This window comes from Excalfactoria chinensis, chromosome 2, assembly GCF_039878825.1.
Source record: "Excalfactoria chinensis isolate bCotChi1 chromosome 2, bCotChi1.hap2, whole genome shotgun sequence".
Lineage (NCBI taxonomy): Eukaryota > Metazoa > Chordata > Aves > Galliformes > Phasianidae > Excalfactoria > Excalfactoria chinensis.
The window spans coordinates 7,616,346-7,637,856 of record NC_092826.1 but is presented as its reverse complement, the minus strand read 5'-3'; the positions used below and the strand labels follow the sequence as shown (position 1 = coordinate 7,637,856).

The window sequence follows — 21,511 nt, the reverse complement described above, 5'->3', positions numbered from 1 at the left end:
GTTGGATGTATATATTTTCATTTCTTAGATTCCCACAAAATTCATCAGTCTTGATTTTTATATGTTAAAAAAGAGAAAAAAAAGCAGCATAATAAGCAATAGTCTCTGCACCAATGTTTTACTCTTTTTTTCTTGCTGTTCTTCATGTCCTTTTGTTAATCTAATGTGAGACAAAAAGCTGTTCTGTTTTCTTAGATTGTGATGAGACGCAGATGCTACATCTGCATCATGACCATAACTACAGATAGAGGAAGATGCTTTGAAAAGCTTGATTTCTTCTTTTATAAATTTCAGTTGCTTAATTAGTCTCTGCTATCCTATGCATTTTGCCTTGGATTTAGACATGAATTACTCATTACATTTTATTTTCTTCTACTGCTGTTCATTTGAAATGCTTATAATCCTTTTTGCATGTGCTGGAAAATGTCTTTAAAACGTATCAGACACACTTGTATATTAAGCAATATGCATTAGAAAGGGGAATGCTGTCTCATCCAGGATTTTTTTTGTTCTTTAGTGGGTTTTAGATATGTACAATATCTACTTGAAAGGAAAATTTCAGCCTCTCTGTTGTCTCATCCTGGAATTTCCCATCAGAACATTTAGAGCAAGTGAGGGAAGATATGATCATTTTAACGCTAGCTGTCTTTTTAGTCTGTTATAATTTAGGTGCTTCAATAAGTTGACTTAGTTTACATTCCCATGTGCTGGATAGAGCAGAAATTCATCATATGAGTTGTAGTGGAGATGGCCAATTTTCCATCATGGCTTCTCTCTAATACAATCTTAAGCTACCATCAAAATGCATGGCAAGAAAAGAAATGAAGTTTTGCACCTTGTCAAAGTCCCAAAATATACATTTGATAGTGTTTTGAAGGAAAAGTGCATCTGGAAAGCAGCTGTGAAATAACAAGTAAAGGTATTGTCCCACAAATATATCTGAGACTCTTCTGCTTTAATGATCTGGAGGGAAAGACGGTATTTCATGACCTCCCAGAAGACAAAGAGTTTTCTTTGGAATACGCAACAGTTCAGCTGGAAATATTACTTCTGAAAATATAATTTTCAGAACAATCCTATTTTCAGCCTAAGGATGTCTGTTTGTTTTGTATTGGGGTTGTCATGTGCACAACTAGTGACTTTTAATCCAGCCATTTCTGTTTAGCTTGGAAGTGCTTACAAAAACTTCTTTACTGGGAATTCTGAATGAAATTGTTACCAGATGGTGAATTTCTGTACAAAGTTTTCGGAATTTTTACTCATTGGAGTCTTCCTCTTTCTGCTTCTAGTCTTTGTGGAAGTGACTCTGTCAATTCCTTTCTTTCCTTTCACAAAGTGCATTATCTTATTATAAATGGGTTTGACAGTATTCAGCTGGAAATCAGGCCTGCACTTGGTGTTTACAAAGAGTGTGTAGTGCGTTATTTCAGCAGCATTTATATATTCCAGGCAACAGTGAGTTTAATGAATATTTAAGGATTGTTTTTGTTTTGTATTTTTTCTGCATCATTCCACTTATAAATACATATATTGAAGACTTGTAGAAAGTCTACCAGCATGATAAACATGCAGTCATTCATGGGTGTGCAAATGCCTGAAATGGTTGGATTCCATAAGAGTAACAATGTTGTTCTGCTTGCAGTTGTTTGTCCTCCAGGCACTAATTTCCAGAATGGTGAATGCATTCCCTGCCCTCCTGGCTACTATCAGTATCAGACAGGACATTTATCTTGCATCAAGTGTCCTGTGGGCAAAACTACCAACTCTTATGGGGCATTCAGTGCTGATGACTGTAAGTTGAGCCAATTTTTCCCTCTGTATTTTGACTTCAAATAACTGATGAATATATTTTTTTCATCTGTCAGGTTGAAAATAAATCCTTTCTGAGTTTTTTAACAGTTTCTTATTAATGAATATAATCATTTCTGCATATATTTGAAAATGCTTTCCAAGGACAGAATGAACTGTCTGGTGTTTAGATCAAATATGTGTGAGAAATGAGTGGTCAGTCTCATCCAGGATATTGTGGTTCCTTGAGACATGTTCATTGTCCTGTGGAATGACATCTGGGTATTCAGACAGCAGCAAAGTTAGTGTATGCATTTTAAATGACTTATTTTTGGAAGCAGTTCTATAAAGAATACCACTTGTTAAACTCATGGATAAGGCTAAAAGTAAGTAGTTACACTGATAACTTGGTATTATGGATGTGTACAGGAACTAGTTTGTTTTGTTCCAGTCTGTGTATTCTCTTGGGTGAGGTAAAACATAAGGTTTATAATCACCCTAATGTTAACTTATTTTTGCCTAAACAAGACATCCGTCTGATTTGTCATCTGCATTTCTATGTCTATGTGTGTCAGTGTAGGTATTGGTCTCATGTACTGTCTTGTTTACACCTTAGGGATTGAAAAGTAGGTAGGAAGATGCTGCTAATTTAAATCAAATTCTTTATTCTTTAAGAAAAGAGAATTAAACCCATATTTCCCATCAGCAGTGGATTTATTTTTATTTATTTTTATTTTTTTAAAGTAATAAATAAATTGTTGTGATGGCTCTTGTGGTGGTCTTTATAACAATTTCAGGGGTCCATTGAAGTAGGCACTGAAAAAGCCTGTGTGAAAATACAGTTCCTTCTGTATACTTCCCTACTTTACAGAGCTTATAACAAGGGAGATTGTATGCATACAGAAAATCCCAGAAATGTTCTGAATGTGAATTACAGTGAAAACAAAGATGTGAAATAAGCATGTCTTAAACAATAAAACATCATATAAATTGGAGATTAACTTTCAATAGAGTTTCATTTATTTTTATTTTTTTTTGTCTGGCTGATGTGCCAAAACCCAGGGACAACAATGTCAAACCTCTCCTTTTTTCACCCTGTTTACAGGTATTACTTACTGTCAAGGTAATGAGCAGGGTTTGCAGTGCGATGAGGATGGCCAGTATAGGCCTTCCCAACAAGACCCTGACACTAAAAAATGCTTCTGCGTTGATGACTTTGGAGCAGCTCTGGATTGGACTGAAACAGATGATCTCCTTACTGACTCTGAGTGCTTAGGTAAGTGCCAGAGTAATACTTGGGTATGTTTTTATCCAGTGTAAGTGTAACTGCCTTATGAAATGACCCGGTGCTCTACAGCTGGTTTGCCAGCATACTCATTTTCCCATACTTGTGGCCTCTGCCTTCAGCCACATTGCTCCTTACTTTTGTTTTTTCTTGACTGGATTGACGAAGTCATTTCCTGTAAGCAGAGAGAGAGAAGATTTCTTTCACTCTCCAGTGGCTGACAGTGTTTAATGTATGCTGATCTCCTGAGCAGGAGAATAACGACTTGGCTAAGGGGAACAAAGCAGAGTGATGACCTTTGCTGTAAAATTATTGCTCGTCCATGTGCTCCTGTAAAACAGACTATGTTTTACAATGACTTCATAGCTGTGGCATAACCTCACTGTCTGGGCTCCTGCTGTGTGGTATCTGACTTGGTAAACATGTCTTTGCGAACTTGGGGAACTTCCCTCTGCTTGAACACAGTTGTGAAACTGCAGTTCTTAAACAGTTTTAGAAAACAAAGTTAAACAAACAATGAAACAAAACAAAATGGGGAAACAAAGAACCAAACAAAAAAACCCCACTATCACCATGTCAATAAATAAATAATAAAAAGGAGCTCAAGATGAATTAAAACCAGCCATGATATTCCTTGAAATTGTTTGAAAACATTTACCTAATACTCCATTACTTCTGGAGGAGCCTTTGGAACAGTTGAAGTGGAATTCAGAAAAAATGAAATAGAAGAGATGACAGAAGGACAAAGTAGAAAGTAATTGGTTGGAATCCAAAGGAGATGATGCAAAATGAGGGCTTCATCAAACTGGGTGTTGTACATGTAAGCATACACTAGAGATCTATCTTTGAAGTCGTCCATCAAACAGTCCCTAGAGTGCTTGCAATAAGGTTTATTTATCACCCTCAAACCCAAAGCGTTTCCCTTTCCCAAAAATTAGTCTTCCAGCATATTTTATGTTCATTGTATAATTGGCATCAAATTTAATGGGGTATTCGCTTTAGAAACTGCTGTTATGTTGAGCTCTGAGTTAGACCTTTTCTATCTTTTCTCTACTTTTCTCCCATATTACTTAAGTAGAGAAAATGGAGGAATGGAATATCAGAATTAAAAACTAACAACAGAAGCAAACCAAAGAGAAGAATAATAGAGAAGCATTCAAAGTGCTTCCAATCTTGAATTAGAATGAGGGCAGAAAACAATTGCAAACAGCTTAAAAATACAGATTCTTTTCATTTTTATGAAAGTATGTAAATTCTGTTTTCAACTGGGCATTGCTGAAAGTTGCAGATGTAAAAAGAGTTCAGTTTACTGTAGAATTAGGCTAATGCTTATACTGTATTCTCCTGTATTCCTCAGAAGGAAAAAAACCTTCCAGCTCCATTTATACTTCTCCCCAGTTGCACCAGAGTACAAGGACTTTTTTTTCAGTTTTTGGCTAACCCTTGTGTTCTTTCTGAGCAAAAATGATGGTTTTATCAGAAGCACCTGCTCACACAGCCCTGACTACAGTGGACATTTGCTTCTGATTTTGCCTTACTGTTTTGCTGCAGGAGTAAAAATGATTGTTTTAAAAACTTATTCCTGAATTTTATTTGGTGGTTTATGCAGTCATTACAGGGAGAAAGGTCTGGGATCTTCCAGCTGATCCTCTGTGTCTGAGTGTGCAGGGAAGCAGAAAGCTGCACCTCCAGCTCTTCTACCAGCAGATATCACATTTGCTGAGATTGAAACAAGATGCTGCTTTCCAGCTCTTTAAGGTCTAAGTCAGGTGTTCACTGCAATGAGCCAAAGGTCTGAATTGGCTTGATGAGACTGGAGAAGAGGACTTTGTTACTCTACATCTACAATAAAGGAGGTTGCAGCAAGGAGGATGTTGGTCTCTTTCCTCATATGACAAATGTCAGGAATGTGAGGAAATGGTCTCATGATGTACTAGAGGAAGTTTAGGCTGGATATCAGGAAGAGTTTCTTCACAGAGAGGATGGTCAAGCATTGGAATGGGCTTCCCAGGGTAGTGGTGGATTCCACATGCCTGGAAGTATTAAAGAGACATGTGGATATGGCAGTAAGGGACATGGTTTAGTAATGGGACTGAGTAGATCAGATTGGTGGTCAGACTTAGTGATCTTAGGTCTTTGGCAACTTAGATGATTCTATGGTTAGAATGTATGGAATTTTGAGCAGAAGCCTGGGCAAGACAGCAGTGAAGCTAAGTCACCACAGTCATCCCTTCTCCTTAGCAAGTTGTGCTCACTGAAATATATTAAATATATATCAGCTGATGGACACACTGTATCAAAAATCTGCATATCATAAGTAATAGAAACCTGAGCAGAGTGGTTGTAATGTCTCTCTGTGTCCCTTCACTGACTACAGAATTCTTCAGGACATGTCTAGGGCCAAACCTGAGCTTAAATGGATACTTGGCCACACTTGGTGACCCTCAGATTTTGCATCATAGAATCATAGAATTGCTCGGTTGGAAAAGACCCTAAAGATCACTAAGTCCAGTAGTAGACTTAGTAGTTTGTTCTGTACCATGAGTAGGAGACGATCAGTCTGCTGATGGCAGGGAAGTCCCACTTGAATATAAACTGCCAGACCATTTCTGCCTATCTGCTTCTGAAAGATACTGTGATGCTGTTTTCACAGAATAGAAATACATGCCCTTATAAAAGTCCTTCCTCAGCTTTCCTGTAGGCCTCCTTCATTCCTGTTGTCTCCTGTGATACCTGTAGAGTCAGAGTACATCATTTAATAAGTTATTTCCTTGTAAAAGCCCTTATATTTTACTTCCAGCTAAAGTCTCCTTGTATCTGCATCATGGGAACTGATATTCGTGTCTCTGTTTGGTTTTTAGTGCTCAGAAAATTTGAGAGAGTTCCTGCCTCTACATTCATTTATGGGTCAGACAAAGCTCAAATTCTCAAATCTCAGTCATTTGGGAGGAACCTGCAAAGTCCAACTTTTCAATGCATTTCAGGTAAGGTAAAATCTCAGAAAATCTGCACCGCCAATAGGAACCATCTTGGGGAACTCTGAATCCTTTTGTATGATGAACTTATGGATAGGTTTCTAGATGAACTATGTCTCTTGCAGTTCAGTTCTAGCTTACTGCTAGCACTTTTCATAACTTTGGTTCAGAGAAGAGATTGCTCTTTCTTACAGAAAGAAATCTTATGACTTTATGTTCCATTTTAGGCAATTCATCTGAGTTTAAATCCAGTTTGCAATATAAATGAGAGCCAAGATTCAAACAAGGAAGCATTCATCAGACTTTCCAGATACTTAGACAAAGAAGAAGATTTAGATGTTCAGCCTATGTGAAAATTAGATTATTTGTCTTCCCATATTATTTGAGTGGCAAATTAAAGAGGAATAATAACTCTTGCTTACATCAAAAGGATACTGTAAGGAGTGCAGATGTATTCCTCTGCTGAGTCTTACAGTGTACATATTGTATTGACTTTGGACATGTCACATTTGCCGGCTTATGTTGATTCAAAGCTACTTAAAGCCACAGTTGCACTGCTTTCAGGGTGCAGTCATGTAGTTTAGTTTATGTTCTGATGGTGTTCTGGTCTAAACTGCTTGATTTTATCCAATGAATGTTTGGGAACAATTTTGTCTCCTGTTTTAGGAGTAGAACTGGCTGCTCACTGCCTTACACTAATCAGCAGGCATGATTTCAGAATTTCATTTTTCGTTATCTTCTATCACTCTGATTTGGACCACAACTTGTTTGTTATGGAGTTACTGTCTCGTGCAGATATGCTCACTGGTTTGTGTGAGTCTTCCCTACCTTCCATAGGCAAAATTATTCAGCAGACTTTAAATATTTAGTTCAGTGGTTAGTCTTAATTCAGCTGTTGATGAAGAATGCCCAAATACATTTTTATATCATTTAATCTGAAAACTTAATGATATACTAAAATGGTTGAAAGTCAAAGTTCATCTGGGAAGTAAAACTTGTGCTTGCAGTCTCGTAGAGGTATGAAAATTTAGGTAAATGGCAATTTAAAATCAAAAATTGTATGTATGAAATACTATGAAACTGAGGGTTTCCTCTTTGTTTTTCAGACTGTGATAAGGAAGAAGCTTGCAGTTTTGCTGCTGTAACGCCTGCTGGTGCTGAAATATTGTGTGATTTATACAGTGCTGCTGAAGTCAACTTCAACTGCACCACCTCTGAATTGGTAATAACTGTGATATTTAAAAATCTATCTACTTTAATACCGTAGGTGAAATGTAAGTAGAAGGTATCACAAAAGAAGAGCAGGCAATTATCTGATTCCTTGGACACTGTGTAATAAATTCCTTCAAACTGGCAGAGAAACTATACCCAGTCATTCCCAAAAGTGGCACTGAATGACTCAGTGTTTCCATGAAAGACCACATAGCACTTCTCTTCTTAATACATAATGAACTCCCACAGTCTGGATATCAGGTTAACTTAAAAGTGCTTTCATCTGAATAGTCAGAACTAGAAGCGTCTGGATCAGTAAACACAGCACCTGAATGGTCATCATTTCTCAGTCCCTTCCTCTTGTCCAAGCTTTGATTCAAAGGCTTTTAGAGGGTGGTGAGACCCTGGAACAGGTTGCCCAAGGAGATTGTGGATGCCTCATCCCTGGAGGCATTCAAGGCCAGGCTGGATGTGGCTCTGGCGACCCTGCATATAACAGGGGAGTTGGAACTATGTGGTCATTGTGGTCCTTTTCAACCCAGACTATTCTATGATTCTGTGTTTCCTACTCACAGCTTTCTAAACATAGCACAGTGGCACTAAAGATCAGCTAAGATTTCTGTTGGACAAGATAAAAAGCATATGCAGTGGGTAGTTATAAACTGAGTGTGATAATTCTTCCCTGTTTATGGCTAAGAAAGAGATGCTTTTACAGAGGAAGTTGGTTAGGTTGCATTTATTGCATGCCTATTTTCTGTCTCAGGTGCAAGGTGCTCTGGGGAATCCTGCTGCCACTAGCATTGGTCGTCTCAGCTGCTTGCTTTATATCAGGAATCCAGAGGGAGATGCTGTGATGGTCTATTTGAAGAAAGGTACCAGATGCAACTCAGAGATCTGTTAGACTGCTGTGCCTGAAATTGTGAATACTTCTGAATAGGATCTGGATGGTGTGGGGGAACATATTTATTCAAAAAGACATAATTCTATTCAGAGCTTAATACAGAATGGTATCCCAAAAACTTCCGTAAATCTTCCTTTCACAGCCTGTTCCCCACAGATAAGAAATATGGCTGTTGATGTTTGCTTTGATGACTTTTTCCATCAGTTAATATTAAAAAAAACTGAATATCCAAAGTGTAATACTTTTATATATTGTTGAACTGTTATTTAGCTCTAAAATATTTTGTTATTTGACTGCATAAGATGCTACTACTGACAAGCTTGTACATCACTTAACAGTTCACATTCATTTCAGTTGTAAATTGCCTCCACCAGCCAAGAACACCCTGCTTTCCAATAAATATAAAATTGATTTACCTGAATTAACAAAAGAGACAGCGTATATTTTTTCACATCTGTAACCTTACACAGTTTCTACCTTTGAGTTACCCATCTCATTTGTGTTCAACTTTGAACCTTAAGACAAACATGAAACAAATCCAAATGCAGAATCCTGTAGGGTTGAAATCAAAGCTCAGTGTTTTCCTCTTCTATCCAAAAATCTGAGACATCATTTATTAATAATAAGACAGGGAAAGAGCTGTCTCACCTGAAAAAAAATACAAGTTTGTTGTGATAAACATTATATCTTGATATCAGATTTATTCTGCATTTCTATTAATACTCATAGTTAGATCCAAGGTAAGAGGAATTGTGTCCTCTTACATATGGGACTTTTCAGCAGAAGTCCTAATTGCAGATGCAGCATTACTAGTGAAATAACAATTTCCTGGTTTTTAGCCAGATAAAGTTGTTTCATTTATATCTGGGATTTATTCATATAGTGCTTGAAAATAGAATTTGACCAGTCTTCTTTTATGCATCCGTACTTTTCTAGTACGATTCCTAAATGGCAATATATTTGGCCTTTCTACTCATCTCTAATTGAACCAAACCATTTTGTGATCTTATCTTGCTTTTGAAACTCAGAGTCCAGGAAATAGTTTTTAAATTTTAGCTTTACCATAAAACTTTCAACCAACTCTAGCCTGCAGGCATCCTGAAATCATCACTTCTCCACCTGAGCTCTTTTGAACATTTCTTTTCTGTTCTGTCTGCCCAGCACAAGAATTTAACTCATCTGGACTCAAGACCTTTGAAAGGACCAGTTTTCAGAATGTGCTTTCTGGTGTGTATCACTCCATGGCTCTCTCAGCCACTGGCACATCTCTGACGGATGCTCAGCTCTTCTGCAGGCAGACTTGCAGCAGGGACTCTTGCTGTGATGGCTTCATCGTGAGCCAGACTGCACTTGATGGAGGTACTGTCTAAACACTCCGAAATTAAAAATTCTTCAGTAAAAGAAGAAAAAAACAAAAAGAAAAAAAAACACACAAAAAACCCAACAAACCAGCACTCATTACAGCTCATTTTTTGGATACTCTACGCTTATCTCTGCACCACTGACATTTTCTGGCATACACAGATTTTGATTAAGGACTGAGATTTGACCTGAAGCAGTAAGGACCTGAAATAGAAAGTTTTTCCTGTAGGGAAATGGACATTTTGCAGAGAACACTGTTGGATATTATCAGATGATAGTAATATTTTATTAGGTGATTAAATTATGAGCTCAAACTGAGGCTACAGATGTTTGGTTTAGGTGTGAATGTCTAACATGAATACTACAAATTGAAAGCATGTTCTGACTTTCATGTTTTTAGGTGGTGATACAAATGAGTAGCTATCTCACTGACACGAGTTCAATTGGCATTTAGAAAAAGTCTTAAGATGCTGGGATGTAAATCTCTATGTACATGAATGGCATTATGGCAGTGATACAATTCTCACTTCTTGTGAACCTAGGTACCATCTTGTGTAGCTTGATGACATCCCCAGATGTGCTGATCTGCAATACAAATAGTTGGAGTCCAACACAAACATCAGTCATAAATGACATATGCAGAGGTCTTAGCTACGATGAAGAGGGGAAGATCTTCTCCTTCACCCTGGGAGGACAAGTGTTCAGTGGAAGTATGTCAGTGAATTAACTTAATTTACATTACTTTTATTTGTCTACAGAGTCTGCCTTTTCTTCCATCCTGCTCTTGTACCTTCAGTGTTGAATTTTATTTTTTCTCTCAAGTAAATCCATACCTGTACAAGTGTAAGAGAATTAAACCTTCCAAAGCAGATGTATTGTTAGATGGACTTACTTTTCTTTGGGAACACTGGGGAAAGTCAAGAATATGTTTATTCTAATAGGTTATCGTTCAATACTTCTAGCATTTAATTTAGGCAGAATCAAGTCAGTTATCTTAAAGAAATGTAAACTGTGTTTTTAATTTAATTTCCATACATTTCAGTGCTATCTATTTGCTTAATTTTAACAGTTGTTCTAACACACATTTTCTTCTTTATAAGTGTCTAAGCTGTCAGAGGAGGCAGAAAGAAATTTTACCACTTTTCAGCAAGTGTTTCTGTGGAAAGGTGAGTTATCTCACATAACCTGTTATAAAATATTATGGTGAACTACAGGCAGTGGCAGCTGTGTGTTATATGAGTACCACTTGTTTAAAATGGAAGCATCTTTCTCACTTTATTTGGTAATGTCCAACATGAGACATATACCTGTGAAAAATTATACAGTGGAAACACTTGTCTTTGACCTATCAGTGTTCAAGGTACCACAAATAATTTGGACATTTGTAAGTAGCTGTAAGTAAGTAGATGAGTTTCTGAATTTTGGGTTCAGTTTTTCCATGACTCATTTTTGATTCACCTGCTGAAGAAACTACATAAGGAGTTTTCCTAACTGGTACAGATTACTCCAAAACATTTGCTTAAGTTAGGGAACCAAGGATGAACTTACACTGTGGAAGAAAGATAAACTGATAGAATGAATTATTGTGTTCTTTAATTCCTCTTGCATTCTAGGCTCTGATATGGTCACCCGACCTGAAACCTCTGAGTGCGATTCTACTGCTTTGAAGACAAAGGACAATATCATGTTATCAGGTATCACAGTAAGGGCAGACAGAGGATACAGCAGAGGGAGGTGCAGAATTTAACCATTATTGTAGCACATATTTTCATATATGTACTGTGATGATGTGGGTATTCTCAAGTACAAAAGGTTTCTCTGAAGTAGGAAGTATGAAGCAGATTTAGAGAAAGATGTTCAAAATGTAGTCCTCCTGGAAGGCACCACTGTCTTTACAGTTTTTTACGTGAGAAAATGTAGAAAACTTCTGAGAAAGCTTGTTCTTTTGTACTTACTGAACTGTAAAGACTCAGGAAATATCATTCAGCTGAGAAAACATATGATATAAATCCAGTCAAATTCTTAGTGTGGTACATGGGCATGTTTACTGCTACTGACAACATGGAGTAAGGATGAAACAGCAAACACAAGTGTTTCATCCAAGTTAAGAGAACTTTGTAGTTCTCTTTTATTATTGTCTGCTAAGTTATACTAAGTAATTTGTATATTCAAAATCATTTGTATTATATGTTCCTTCAGGCCTTCAAGCATCCCAATTGCCCTGAGCAACCTGATCTAGTGGTTCGCAACCTTGCCCACAGCACAGGGCTTGGAACCTGAGGATCTTTAATTTCCTTTCCAACCTACGCCATTCCATCATTCTATGATTCTATGCATTCTAAAAATAGGAGAGAGTGAAGCCTGACAAGAGCACTTTGCTACCTCTCTGATGAGCTTAAATCTTTTCTGAATAACCTTACTGGATGTCTGAGCATGTGTTTCATTGCATACAGAATCTTAACTACAAAGTATATTGCTGATTTTCTTTCTGCAATTTGAATGGAAGATGAACAAAAATGTCTGTTTACATAGTGGCACTTTTATACAATTAGTGGTATTTTAAAGTCTAGATTTCAAAATAAGGAAGAGTTGCACTTAATATGGTGGGTGAAATTCTATTGCATTTGCCTGCCAGGGCATGGGAGCAGCCCTCAGGGCACTCCTTCTTACTTGCTGTGGCCAATAATGTCATTAAAACCTGTAGTTATGCAAAGAATGCAGCTTTTTTCATGCTTTAATCTTAGCTATGACAAAAGCGGTTTCAAGAGAAGCAGTGGTTGAAACTATGTGTTGAGAGGTAATGAGACTTCTCAGAAACGTTATGGGTAAGTTAGGGAAAGTGCTCACAGAGTTTTTACTATTTGATCATGTTCAGAGCACGTTTTAGCATATCTTTTCTATTTTCTGATGGAAATCTGATGATAGAAAATGCTTGTGAGCACTTGTGATTGTGGATTTAGAGGGAGTGAAGATTATGGATCAGTAGTTGGACTTGGATGATCTTAGAGATCTTTTCCAACATTAATGATTCTATGATTCTATGCATGTCTAAGTATCACAGACAGAAGACAGATGGAATTATTTAAATAGTTTGGTGGGAGCCTAAAATAAAAGAAATACATTAAATAACTAAGAGAGATATTAATCATGATAAGAAAACATTTAACAAATAGGTGTAGATGCTTCCCAAGTGAATATAAGGAAACAGCTATATTTTGGATCAATAAAACTAGATTGGTCAAGGTATCCCCTAGAGCAGCATTATTTGCTGTTAAACTGATGTTTTGCATGACAGAGTAGAGACATCTTATTTTTAGGAGCTGTGACTCTTTCTTCTGTTTTTTGTTTGTTGTTGTTTATATACTTGGTTGTTTGGTCTTGGTGGTGTAAATACTCTCGCAGTACAGATCAGCAAGGAGGCATTGCCTACACAAACATCACTAACTAGTCGAATTGTTGAGTTACTGAAAGCAACATTTGGCAATGCTAACTTTACAACGTGGTTGCAGCTGTTTGATGTGAAAAGAAGAATTTTACATGTAAATTTGAGAGCTTCTCTGAAAGGAATGCCTCCTATTTTATTATGTCAGTCCATGATGTCAGAGGTGGATGTTGGTGGTATGGCAGTAGATGTTGAACTTTCCCACCAATATTCCATTACATTTTGTTTCTGTGTGATAGATGGCAGCAGAGGGGCAGTCTGACAGACTGACATCTGGTATGAAGTGGATATGAAGCAAAGAAGTGTCACTGAATTTCTCCATGTGGAAAAAAAAATGGCACCCACCACTGACATTTGTTGATACTTGTTGAACATTTACATAGACCAAACAGTCTACGCACAGTGAGGTGCTGGATCATGATTTCATCACTGGCAATCACCCCTACTGATGCAGATTTTAATGAGCATGGCATGCTGGCTCTTGTTCACTGCTGTTGAAAATGCACAGCTAATGATGGCGACTATATTGAAAAGTAGTATTTTGTAGCTGAGAATTTGTTCTATCAAATTCTGATATTCTTCTAATATCTGTTGTAGTTTCTATGAAAAAAAAAAAAAAAAAAAAAAGAAAGAAAGAAAAAAGAAATAGGAGGCAATACTATCAGCACTACCTAAATGAAATTAATTTATTCCAGAACCTAATTAAGTTATTCTTGTGGGCTTGAGCTGTTTGTTTGTTCATTTGAATCTTAGATTCCACAAAGGATCTTTTCTACTTAATGGATGACAGCCAGATGCGAAGCGACCCAAATTCCTCTATCCCTTACCAGCAGTACTGGGTCTTCAGGCAGGCGTACTCAGTGGAAGAAGCCATGCTTTGGTGTCTCACACGTAAGATATCTCATGGACAGTTATTCTGTAAGATAGTAAGGAGAGACAAATTAACTGAAATCTTTCTGCAGAAATGCTGGACTTCGAGATTTTTCAGGGCAAAATTTTCATGGAATTCAGCTACGCTGAATTTGCCAATGAGAGAGGACATCTATTTCTTCCTTATGAACTTTGTCTACTGTGACAGAAAGGATACCCATCATTCATAAGCAGAGTATCACTATTATGGGTACAGTTAGGGCTACAAGGATAGCTTGTATTTACTGCCTACAGTGGTAAAGTGAGAAGGTATAATAAGGAATTTCAAGAGTAAAGCATATTTTGGATATGATGAACTGAGAAGAATCTCTAGCTCTAACTACCAGGATACTGAAGTGAGAGCATTATACATACAGTGCATAAACATTACTGCAAAAAGTCCTTGGAGATATGCATGTTTAAGCATTGACATTTGTCTTCAGAGAAGTCATTGCCGCTGTAATTACTAATTAGACTTACATAAGATTTGACTACTCTGTTTTTTCTGAAAGTGATTTATTACTCTGGAACAAAATTCAGAACAAATTTCTGCAAGCCAATGAGTTGAGTGGTTAATTCTAGAAAAGTTATGTCCATTTTTGTGTTCTATAATAATAATTCAGAAACTGATTGCAAAAGCTTCCTAAAATATTATAGAAAATACTTAAGTTCCTTGTCCATTATTTATTATAAGAGGTGGTTAAGTGACAGTTTTTTTGGTTGCAAGTTTTGTGTGTCAAACTTAAGCAAAGTGAAAAGCAGATATTTTCAAGTCACAGTGTTTGTGACGCAAATAACCTGGGTTTGTGCTTGTCACATTTGGAGAACTTATCCATCCGAACAGCTGTGGTGTAGCTCCTTTCCTGTGCTGTCCAAGTAAACCTGCTTTTCAGTGTAACTAGAAACAGAGTCTGTCCCTATTAAACTTGCACTGTAATAGAATAATACTGAAATTCTCTTTTTTATTTGCTTGCTGATTGATACCATTAAGTGAGTCCTTGGAAGACAGGGGAAGAAACCCTAGTGTGGCTAACTTGTAGTGGCTTTGCCTCCTAGGTTGTGTACAGGAAGATGAGTTTTGTCAAATGGCAGATCTCCGAAATACCTCAGACACGTACTTTGTGTGTACCCTGTATCCAGAGGCACAGATTTGTGATGGTAACATTGAACAAATACTGGAAAGCTGTCACACCGTGCTACCCTGGCAGCCACAGGCACTGCACCGTAAAATAGGTAAGTTATGGACCTTGAATTTGTAATGCATACATTATTATTGAATTGGCAATTCAAGCCAAAATAATTTAAATTTAACATCTTGACTCTGAGATAGACAGCCTAAATGTATGAATGAGTACTGGGATATGATGATACGAGGGAAGACTGTGTTGAGGAAATGGACCTGGGGGTGTTAGTCAGTGATTGACTAAGACCTAGCAGTGTACCCAAGTAGCCAAGAAGGCCCTGGCTTGTATCAGATATAGTACTGCCAGCAGGAGCAAGGAGGTGGTTGTCCCTTGTCCCCCTGTACTCAAATCTGATGAGGCCACACTTCAAGTACTGTTTCAGTTTTGGGCCTCACTCTGCAAGAAAGGCACTGAGGCCCTGGAGCATATTCAGAGAAGGGCAGTGAAGCTGTGAAGTCTTATGGGGAGCAACTGAGGGAACTGGGATTGTTCAATCTGGAGAAGAAGAGGCTCAGGGGAGACCTTGTCACTCCCTACAACTCTCCGAACGGAGGTTGTGGCAAGGTGGGGTTCAACATCTTCTCCTTCGTAACAGGAATAGGACTAGAGGAAATTGCCTTAGGTTGCACCGGGGAGGCTGAGGTTGGATATTCGGAAAAATTTCTTCTCCAACAGAGTGGTCAGGCACTGGAACAGGCTGCCCAGGGAGATGCCGAGTCACTGTCCCTGCAGGTGTTCAAGAAGCATGTAGATGTGGTACTAAGGGACATAGTTTAGCGGGCAGTGTCAGCGATAGGTGGATAATTGGACTACATGATTTTGGAGACCTCTTCCAACCTTAACGATACTGTGAAGCTATGATTCTAAGGGAAGGCTGAGCTGTCCTGGTATGGTTTTTCATTTCTGCTGTATTCAGTTCTAGAGTGTCGAAGTGCAGGTACCATACTTCAGTGCCCAGTGGAAAGATATTAACCACAACTTCCACCATTCTCTGCTCTAGCTGTTCTCAATTCAGAGAGGCCAAGGGTAGTTCAAATAATCTGTGTACCAATCCTAGGCTTTTTTATAATATGGATTAATTCAGACAGTCATAGGAATGTCAATAATTTCATTCTCTACTGTTAAAATGTCCATGATAGATAAGCAATGAAAAATAGAAAGTACATGAATGCATTCTTGTTGAGTGTATGTATAAATAAAACCAATCTAGAGTTATAGACAAGGATTTTAACCTCTGCCTTTTGAATGCTTGAGGCATTTGAATTTTGGTTTTCTCCTAGTGCTCACATGAGGAAAGTGAGACAAACAAGCCTGTTATCACTCCATGAGAATCTATAGTTTTTCTGCAATAAATAGATATCCTTAGAACTAAATGATTAAATCATGACTTGTTGGGAAGCCTGAAGAACAGAACAGGTTTTTACATGAGCGTACACACAGGGTTCCTCAAACATAGAACTGTTATGCTGTTTTTGGACCAAGATGGTGGAGTCATGTCAGTATAGATCAAAACCTGAAGACCTTAGAAGTTTTTCCTTGGCAATGTTGTTGGATTTTTGCTTATCTTTAGACTTAACTACCACTTGTCTACTAACAGTGTAAAAATGCTTTTTAATTGACAAAGGCATAGAAGCATAAGCTTTATACTTACAATGTTATTACTTGACAAATATGTGTAAATTAGACAGAAAAGGTGATTTTTTTTTAAATTTTATTTATTTTTTTTTTCAATTTTGCTTTCCTTTTCTGTGTCAGTCACTCTGAGAAGTACAGTGAAGAGCTTCTACACACGCGTGCCATTCCGGAAAGCAACAGGGATCTCAGTGAGGAATGTGACTGACATGAGCAGAAAAGCAGTCTCAAATGGGTAGGACATGACTGATTCTTTGTTTTTACTGACTTTTTAACTATGCCTTGAGTACCAAGGACATGTTCTGTAGCTAAAGGGGATCAAGTGATACAAGAACAGCATTATTTATTTGAGATAATATTTAACAAAGAAAAATGGCATACAGTTTAAAGAAAAATCATAATTGAGATATATATAACAAAGTATCTAACTAATTATGAATTTTATATCTTGGCAATAATACATGAAAATAATTCAATTCAAGACAGTAATTGATGCAGATATTTTTCTGAATACTTTGCTATCTGCCCTAAAACAGAATTGAAATATCAAAATATCCTAGGAAATAGAAAATGTGAAGAAGTGTATATACAACAGAAAGAACCATGAGGCATCACTACTGGTTCTTGGTGTCTCTCCCCTATGCAGTATCCCGTATTCTCTTCTCTAGGACAGAGGCAGATAGCTAGCGATATTAAAAGTAATGATGTTTTTCCATTTTCAGCTTTTTTGAGTGTGAGCGTTGGTGTGATGCTGACCCCTGTTGCACAGGATTTGGCTTTATAAATGTCACCCAGCTGTCAGGTATTTTTTCAATATTAAAAAGAAAAATGGTTTCAGTCTTCATATTCCAAACTTTACTATTCTTTTCTTATAAAAGGCAACCTTAAAAGCCTTTGCTGATCTTAACTCTTTTTAACACCTTTTTGAGTGATCATAACCTTTTCTAAGAGTTCACCCCAATGAACATGCTAAATTTATCAGAAATTATTAGGGAAATATTAGGAATGGGATTCCTGGAGAGGCTGCAGTTCCAACAGTGTGACATTCAAGCATATAAAAATTTAGGGAACTGCTATTTCTTATTTATTGGCCTCTCTTCCAGTGTGGCTGTCTTCTTTTTCAAAACCTAAGGCAGCCTAATGAGAAACCTAGGTATTTCTGAAATTAAATGCAGGTTAAGAACACAATGTCTGTGGTTATTCTGGGGTAGCTTGGATTTTTTTTGTTCTCTTGTATGTCTGAATTTTCCTGCTCCCAGATTTAGATCATTTACTTAAAGAAGTGTAGCTGGAGAGAGATGGAAGTTGCTTACCCTCTCATACTTAAAATTTTAGCTAGTATGTGTGACCTGAAAGCATTTAAAAAGTCAAACAATTGTATATTACTTACCTGAGATGGCTCAGTTATGAGTATGGTCATACTGTGCTCTCTATGTAATCAGCAGAGAGCTTCATGGGCATGAGTTACAGTGTCCTTAGGAGCTTTGGTTGACTGAGATTTTCTGAGATATTCTGGAGATACTTTTCTTTCTCTCCAGGAACTGTAAAGTAAATTCTCTGTTTAAAAGAAAATCTTTAATAGGTATTTAAAGTTGGATACTATCCAATTTTGTCAATGCCAGTGAAGACATTTTTAATGTTTTATTCCAGATTTTGATTTAGGCACCTAAAGATGCCAACCTTGTTTTCAGAAGTGTGTGCTAACCAGCTCTGCCTGCCTGCAGCTATTAAGAAGTACTGGCTTTATGATTCACTGGAGAATTTAGAACAATTAAAAAAATGATAATAAAAATTCTGTTTATTTTCTTTTTTTCATTTTGCCAAGCAGGCAAAGCTTTCACACAGTCAAGAGAAGAACAGACTGAAAAATTAATCCAACATTTTTCAGATTTAAATGTGGAAACCAAAAGCAGTTGACAAGTTTCATGTTTCCATAAGACTATATGAAATTCAAAGTGTTAATTGAATATGAATTTAAGTTTCTTTAAATAAATGTAACAAATTATGGGATTTAAAGCATCAAATATAGGAAATTGTATTTATTGTTTATAGTATTTCAGACATCCAGTACTGGCAGTACTGTAGTCAAGATGAATTTCAGAAGTGATTTTAACATGAACCAAAATAAATCTTGAATGACACTTTTAACTGTTTCAAATCCTACAGTACTTATTCGCTACTGAAGTATTCACCCTACCTCTTTGAAAGGCAGAATTTTTATTCTGATTTAAGTAGAAGCTGTGTTTCAATATACATGCAGGGTTTTAATTTCCAGGGTTGAATTAATTTGAAAGGGCTCCTTGCTCAAAGACCCTGACTTTGCAACAGAATTTCCATGTTTTTGCTTAGTAGAAGTGCCCCTAGTGACCTTAAATGGGTAATAATTTTGGTGTCTACCTCCCTCACATTGATGTCAGTCTAATTTATTTTATCATTATTTTCACCATTAGTAAAATTTTGCACTTTTTAGGTACTTTCAACTGATTACTAATCCAGTGAGATTTGTTTTAAGATGCAATGGAACCACAATGTATTCAGTTTCCTTAAGATACTATCTTGAAGAGGAAATTCTTCTCCATCATAACTATAACCACGTATTTCCTTGGCAGGAGGAAAAATCATGTGCCTGACTCTGAACAGCCTAGGAATTCAGACATGTGCTGAGGAATCAAGTGCTTGGCAAATTTCAAACTGTAGTTTGCCAGACATTGAAGTCAGAATACATCCATTTGGCTGGTATCAGAAGCCTGGTGAGTGTTGCAGGGCACGTGTACTTTCCGACTGGTATCTGCACATTGAGTCTTGTTAATAAGCTTCTTAGTATCATTGAATGTTTCTATGCATAAAAGGTTTAACTTTTAGAGAGAAGGTCCATTTACAAAGATTGCAATAGACAAGGCAGTTATGTCTGAAGTAAGGAAAAGTGTATTATAATCTCAATTTTTAAAGAATAGAAATATCTTAAAGAGGCTTAATTGAATTTCATAAAATGAATGTGACACTTGTTACCTAAGACAGAGCCCAAACGTATTCAATTCCACTGCACAGACATGGTCAAGACATCATTCTCTCTTTCTCACTGCTTGCCTTAATAGTATGTGTAGATGAGCGGCTTCAAAGATTTGGGTTTGTTACAGAATTTAAAATTCACTTTTGGCTGCTTTGGTAAAGGAAGTGTCAAAACTAAATTCCAAGGTAGCATAGTATTATTCAGGCAATAAGCTAAACAGAAGTTATGATAGGTTTGGGTATTTCCTTAAGAGAAATAAAAATTCACTTCAGACAAAGTGCACATTCTTTTCCATAGTGAAATAAAAGTCTCCATTACTTTTTGAAAAGTTATCATTAAAAGAAAAGAAAAATATAGAAAATTCCCCCCTAAATTACTGCTGGTTCTGAAAACCAAGAAGAAATGAAAAAACAAACATTTTTGATTTATTGACAATTTTTTTTCTGTTCTGGTAAGAGCTTTTTTTGTTTGTTTAAGGACTTAAAACATGCTGGTTAAATATGAGTAATCTTGGGAAAAAATTGATAACCCAAGAATTTGTTTTGTCAAAGGAAATGAAAACAACACGTTTTAGTTGCTAATAGAAAAGGTCAAAACTGTAAGCTAATGTAAAACCTCAAGATATCCAGAGAAGTTGTTGTTAAACATCATTCTGTCTATAAGAAAGCTATCATTTCAGTTGTGTTAAGAGAGCACACAAAAAAGTGTACGATTCTATGATAGAAGTGAGTGTGTATACATGCAACCTGAAGACCTCCAGTAGTTGTAATCATGGTGTTACAGAATGGAAGTTGAATAAAGAGCAGATTTTATGTTCTTATCCCCACAAGCTGACACTTCCATGAACAGCCAACACTGAAACAGCTTTGTGTTACCTCTCAGTTACCCCTGTGGAGTGCAGCTTCAAACCCGCTGACAATTCTACATGGACAGAACCTTGTTGAACCCCACTTTAAGCAGGAAGGTCCCACAAAAGCAAGCCTGGCAACAGTGGAAGAATTAGGGAAACAATTTAGCCAAATAACAGGAATCAGGAGCACTTTTTACTACCTTTAAATTTCTTGATCTGTTGTAGGAAGGACTGATATTTGAGTAGAGAGGGAAGGCATGATGTCAGTACATGGTTCTCAGTGCCCATGACATAAAAGCAATCCATTTAAATTGTGTAGAGCTAAATCAGATATCCTTGCAGTGCATTTTATAGTGTTGGTAAAATGCATTCACACTAGACATCTCTGAAATAAGAGCTTGTTATGCAACTTTTCAAGCCCTTTGGTAGTACACTGCCCACTGGAACATCTATTTCCTCTGATTAATGGTGCTGCCTTTGTTTGAGGAGACACAGCACAGACTTGGGGGTTCCATCACTGAAATTGCAGAGTTTGTTAAATCCACAATGCGTGGGCTTGAGGATGGGAGGTCTGATCATGGCAGGGGTGATAACAACAGCCCAGATGATGTAGAAAACTTCAAGGACCGGTGGACAGAGGGAGCAGAGATGCAACTAGAGAAGTGGACAAAAAGATTGAAGAGCAGTAGAAAGGCAAAGTGAAGAGGAGGAGACAGCAGAGGTATAGATGCACTTCTTGGAATATTTTTTCCTCTCTCTGATAAAGAAACAACTAAAAATAAAGTATATTGATTGCTTCATGGACAGAGTAATGAAGGAGTGTATGCAAAATGGGGAGTGTTAGGAGAAAAGGTGGTGTTTCTTTCTGCAATGAAGAAGCTTCAGATGTTTTTCCACCATAACACACAGCAAGGCACAGATGTGTATGCAAATGAGGCTATTTGCAGACAAAAATTTGTAT

The 21,511-nt window shown here is 37.1% G+C and overlaps 1 protein-coding gene across 1 annotated transcript in view; it reads left to right on the top strand.

The window, feature by feature from the left end:
* Positions 1-21,511, top strand: part of TG (thyroglobulin) — a 140,587-nt gene that overhangs the window by 40,714 nt on the left and 78,362 nt on the right. The window contains exons 21-34 of the mRNA XM_072328656.1: positions 1,643-1,792; positions 2,894-3,064; positions 5,935-6,057; positions 7,155-7,270; positions 8,024-8,132; positions 9,323-9,520; positions 10,066-10,233; positions 10,624-10,689; positions 11,137-11,217; positions 13,719-13,856; positions 14,931-15,107; positions 16,814-16,925; positions 17,413-17,492; positions 19,300-19,440. Of these exons, the coding sequence (XP_072184757.1) occupies positions 1,643-1,792; positions 2,894-3,064; positions 5,935-6,057; positions 7,155-7,270; positions 8,024-8,132; positions 9,323-9,520; positions 10,066-10,233; positions 10,624-10,689; positions 11,137-11,217; positions 13,719-13,856; positions 14,931-15,107; positions 16,814-16,925; positions 17,413-17,492; positions 19,300-19,440 (1,830 nt within the window). The remainder of the gene's footprint in view (positions 1-1,642; positions 1,793-2,893; positions 3,065-5,934; positions 6,058-7,154; positions 7,271-8,023; positions 8,133-9,322; positions 9,521-10,065; positions 10,234-10,623; positions 10,690-11,136; positions 11,218-13,718; positions 13,857-14,930; positions 15,108-16,813; positions 16,926-17,412; positions 17,493-19,299; positions 19,441-21,511) is intronic.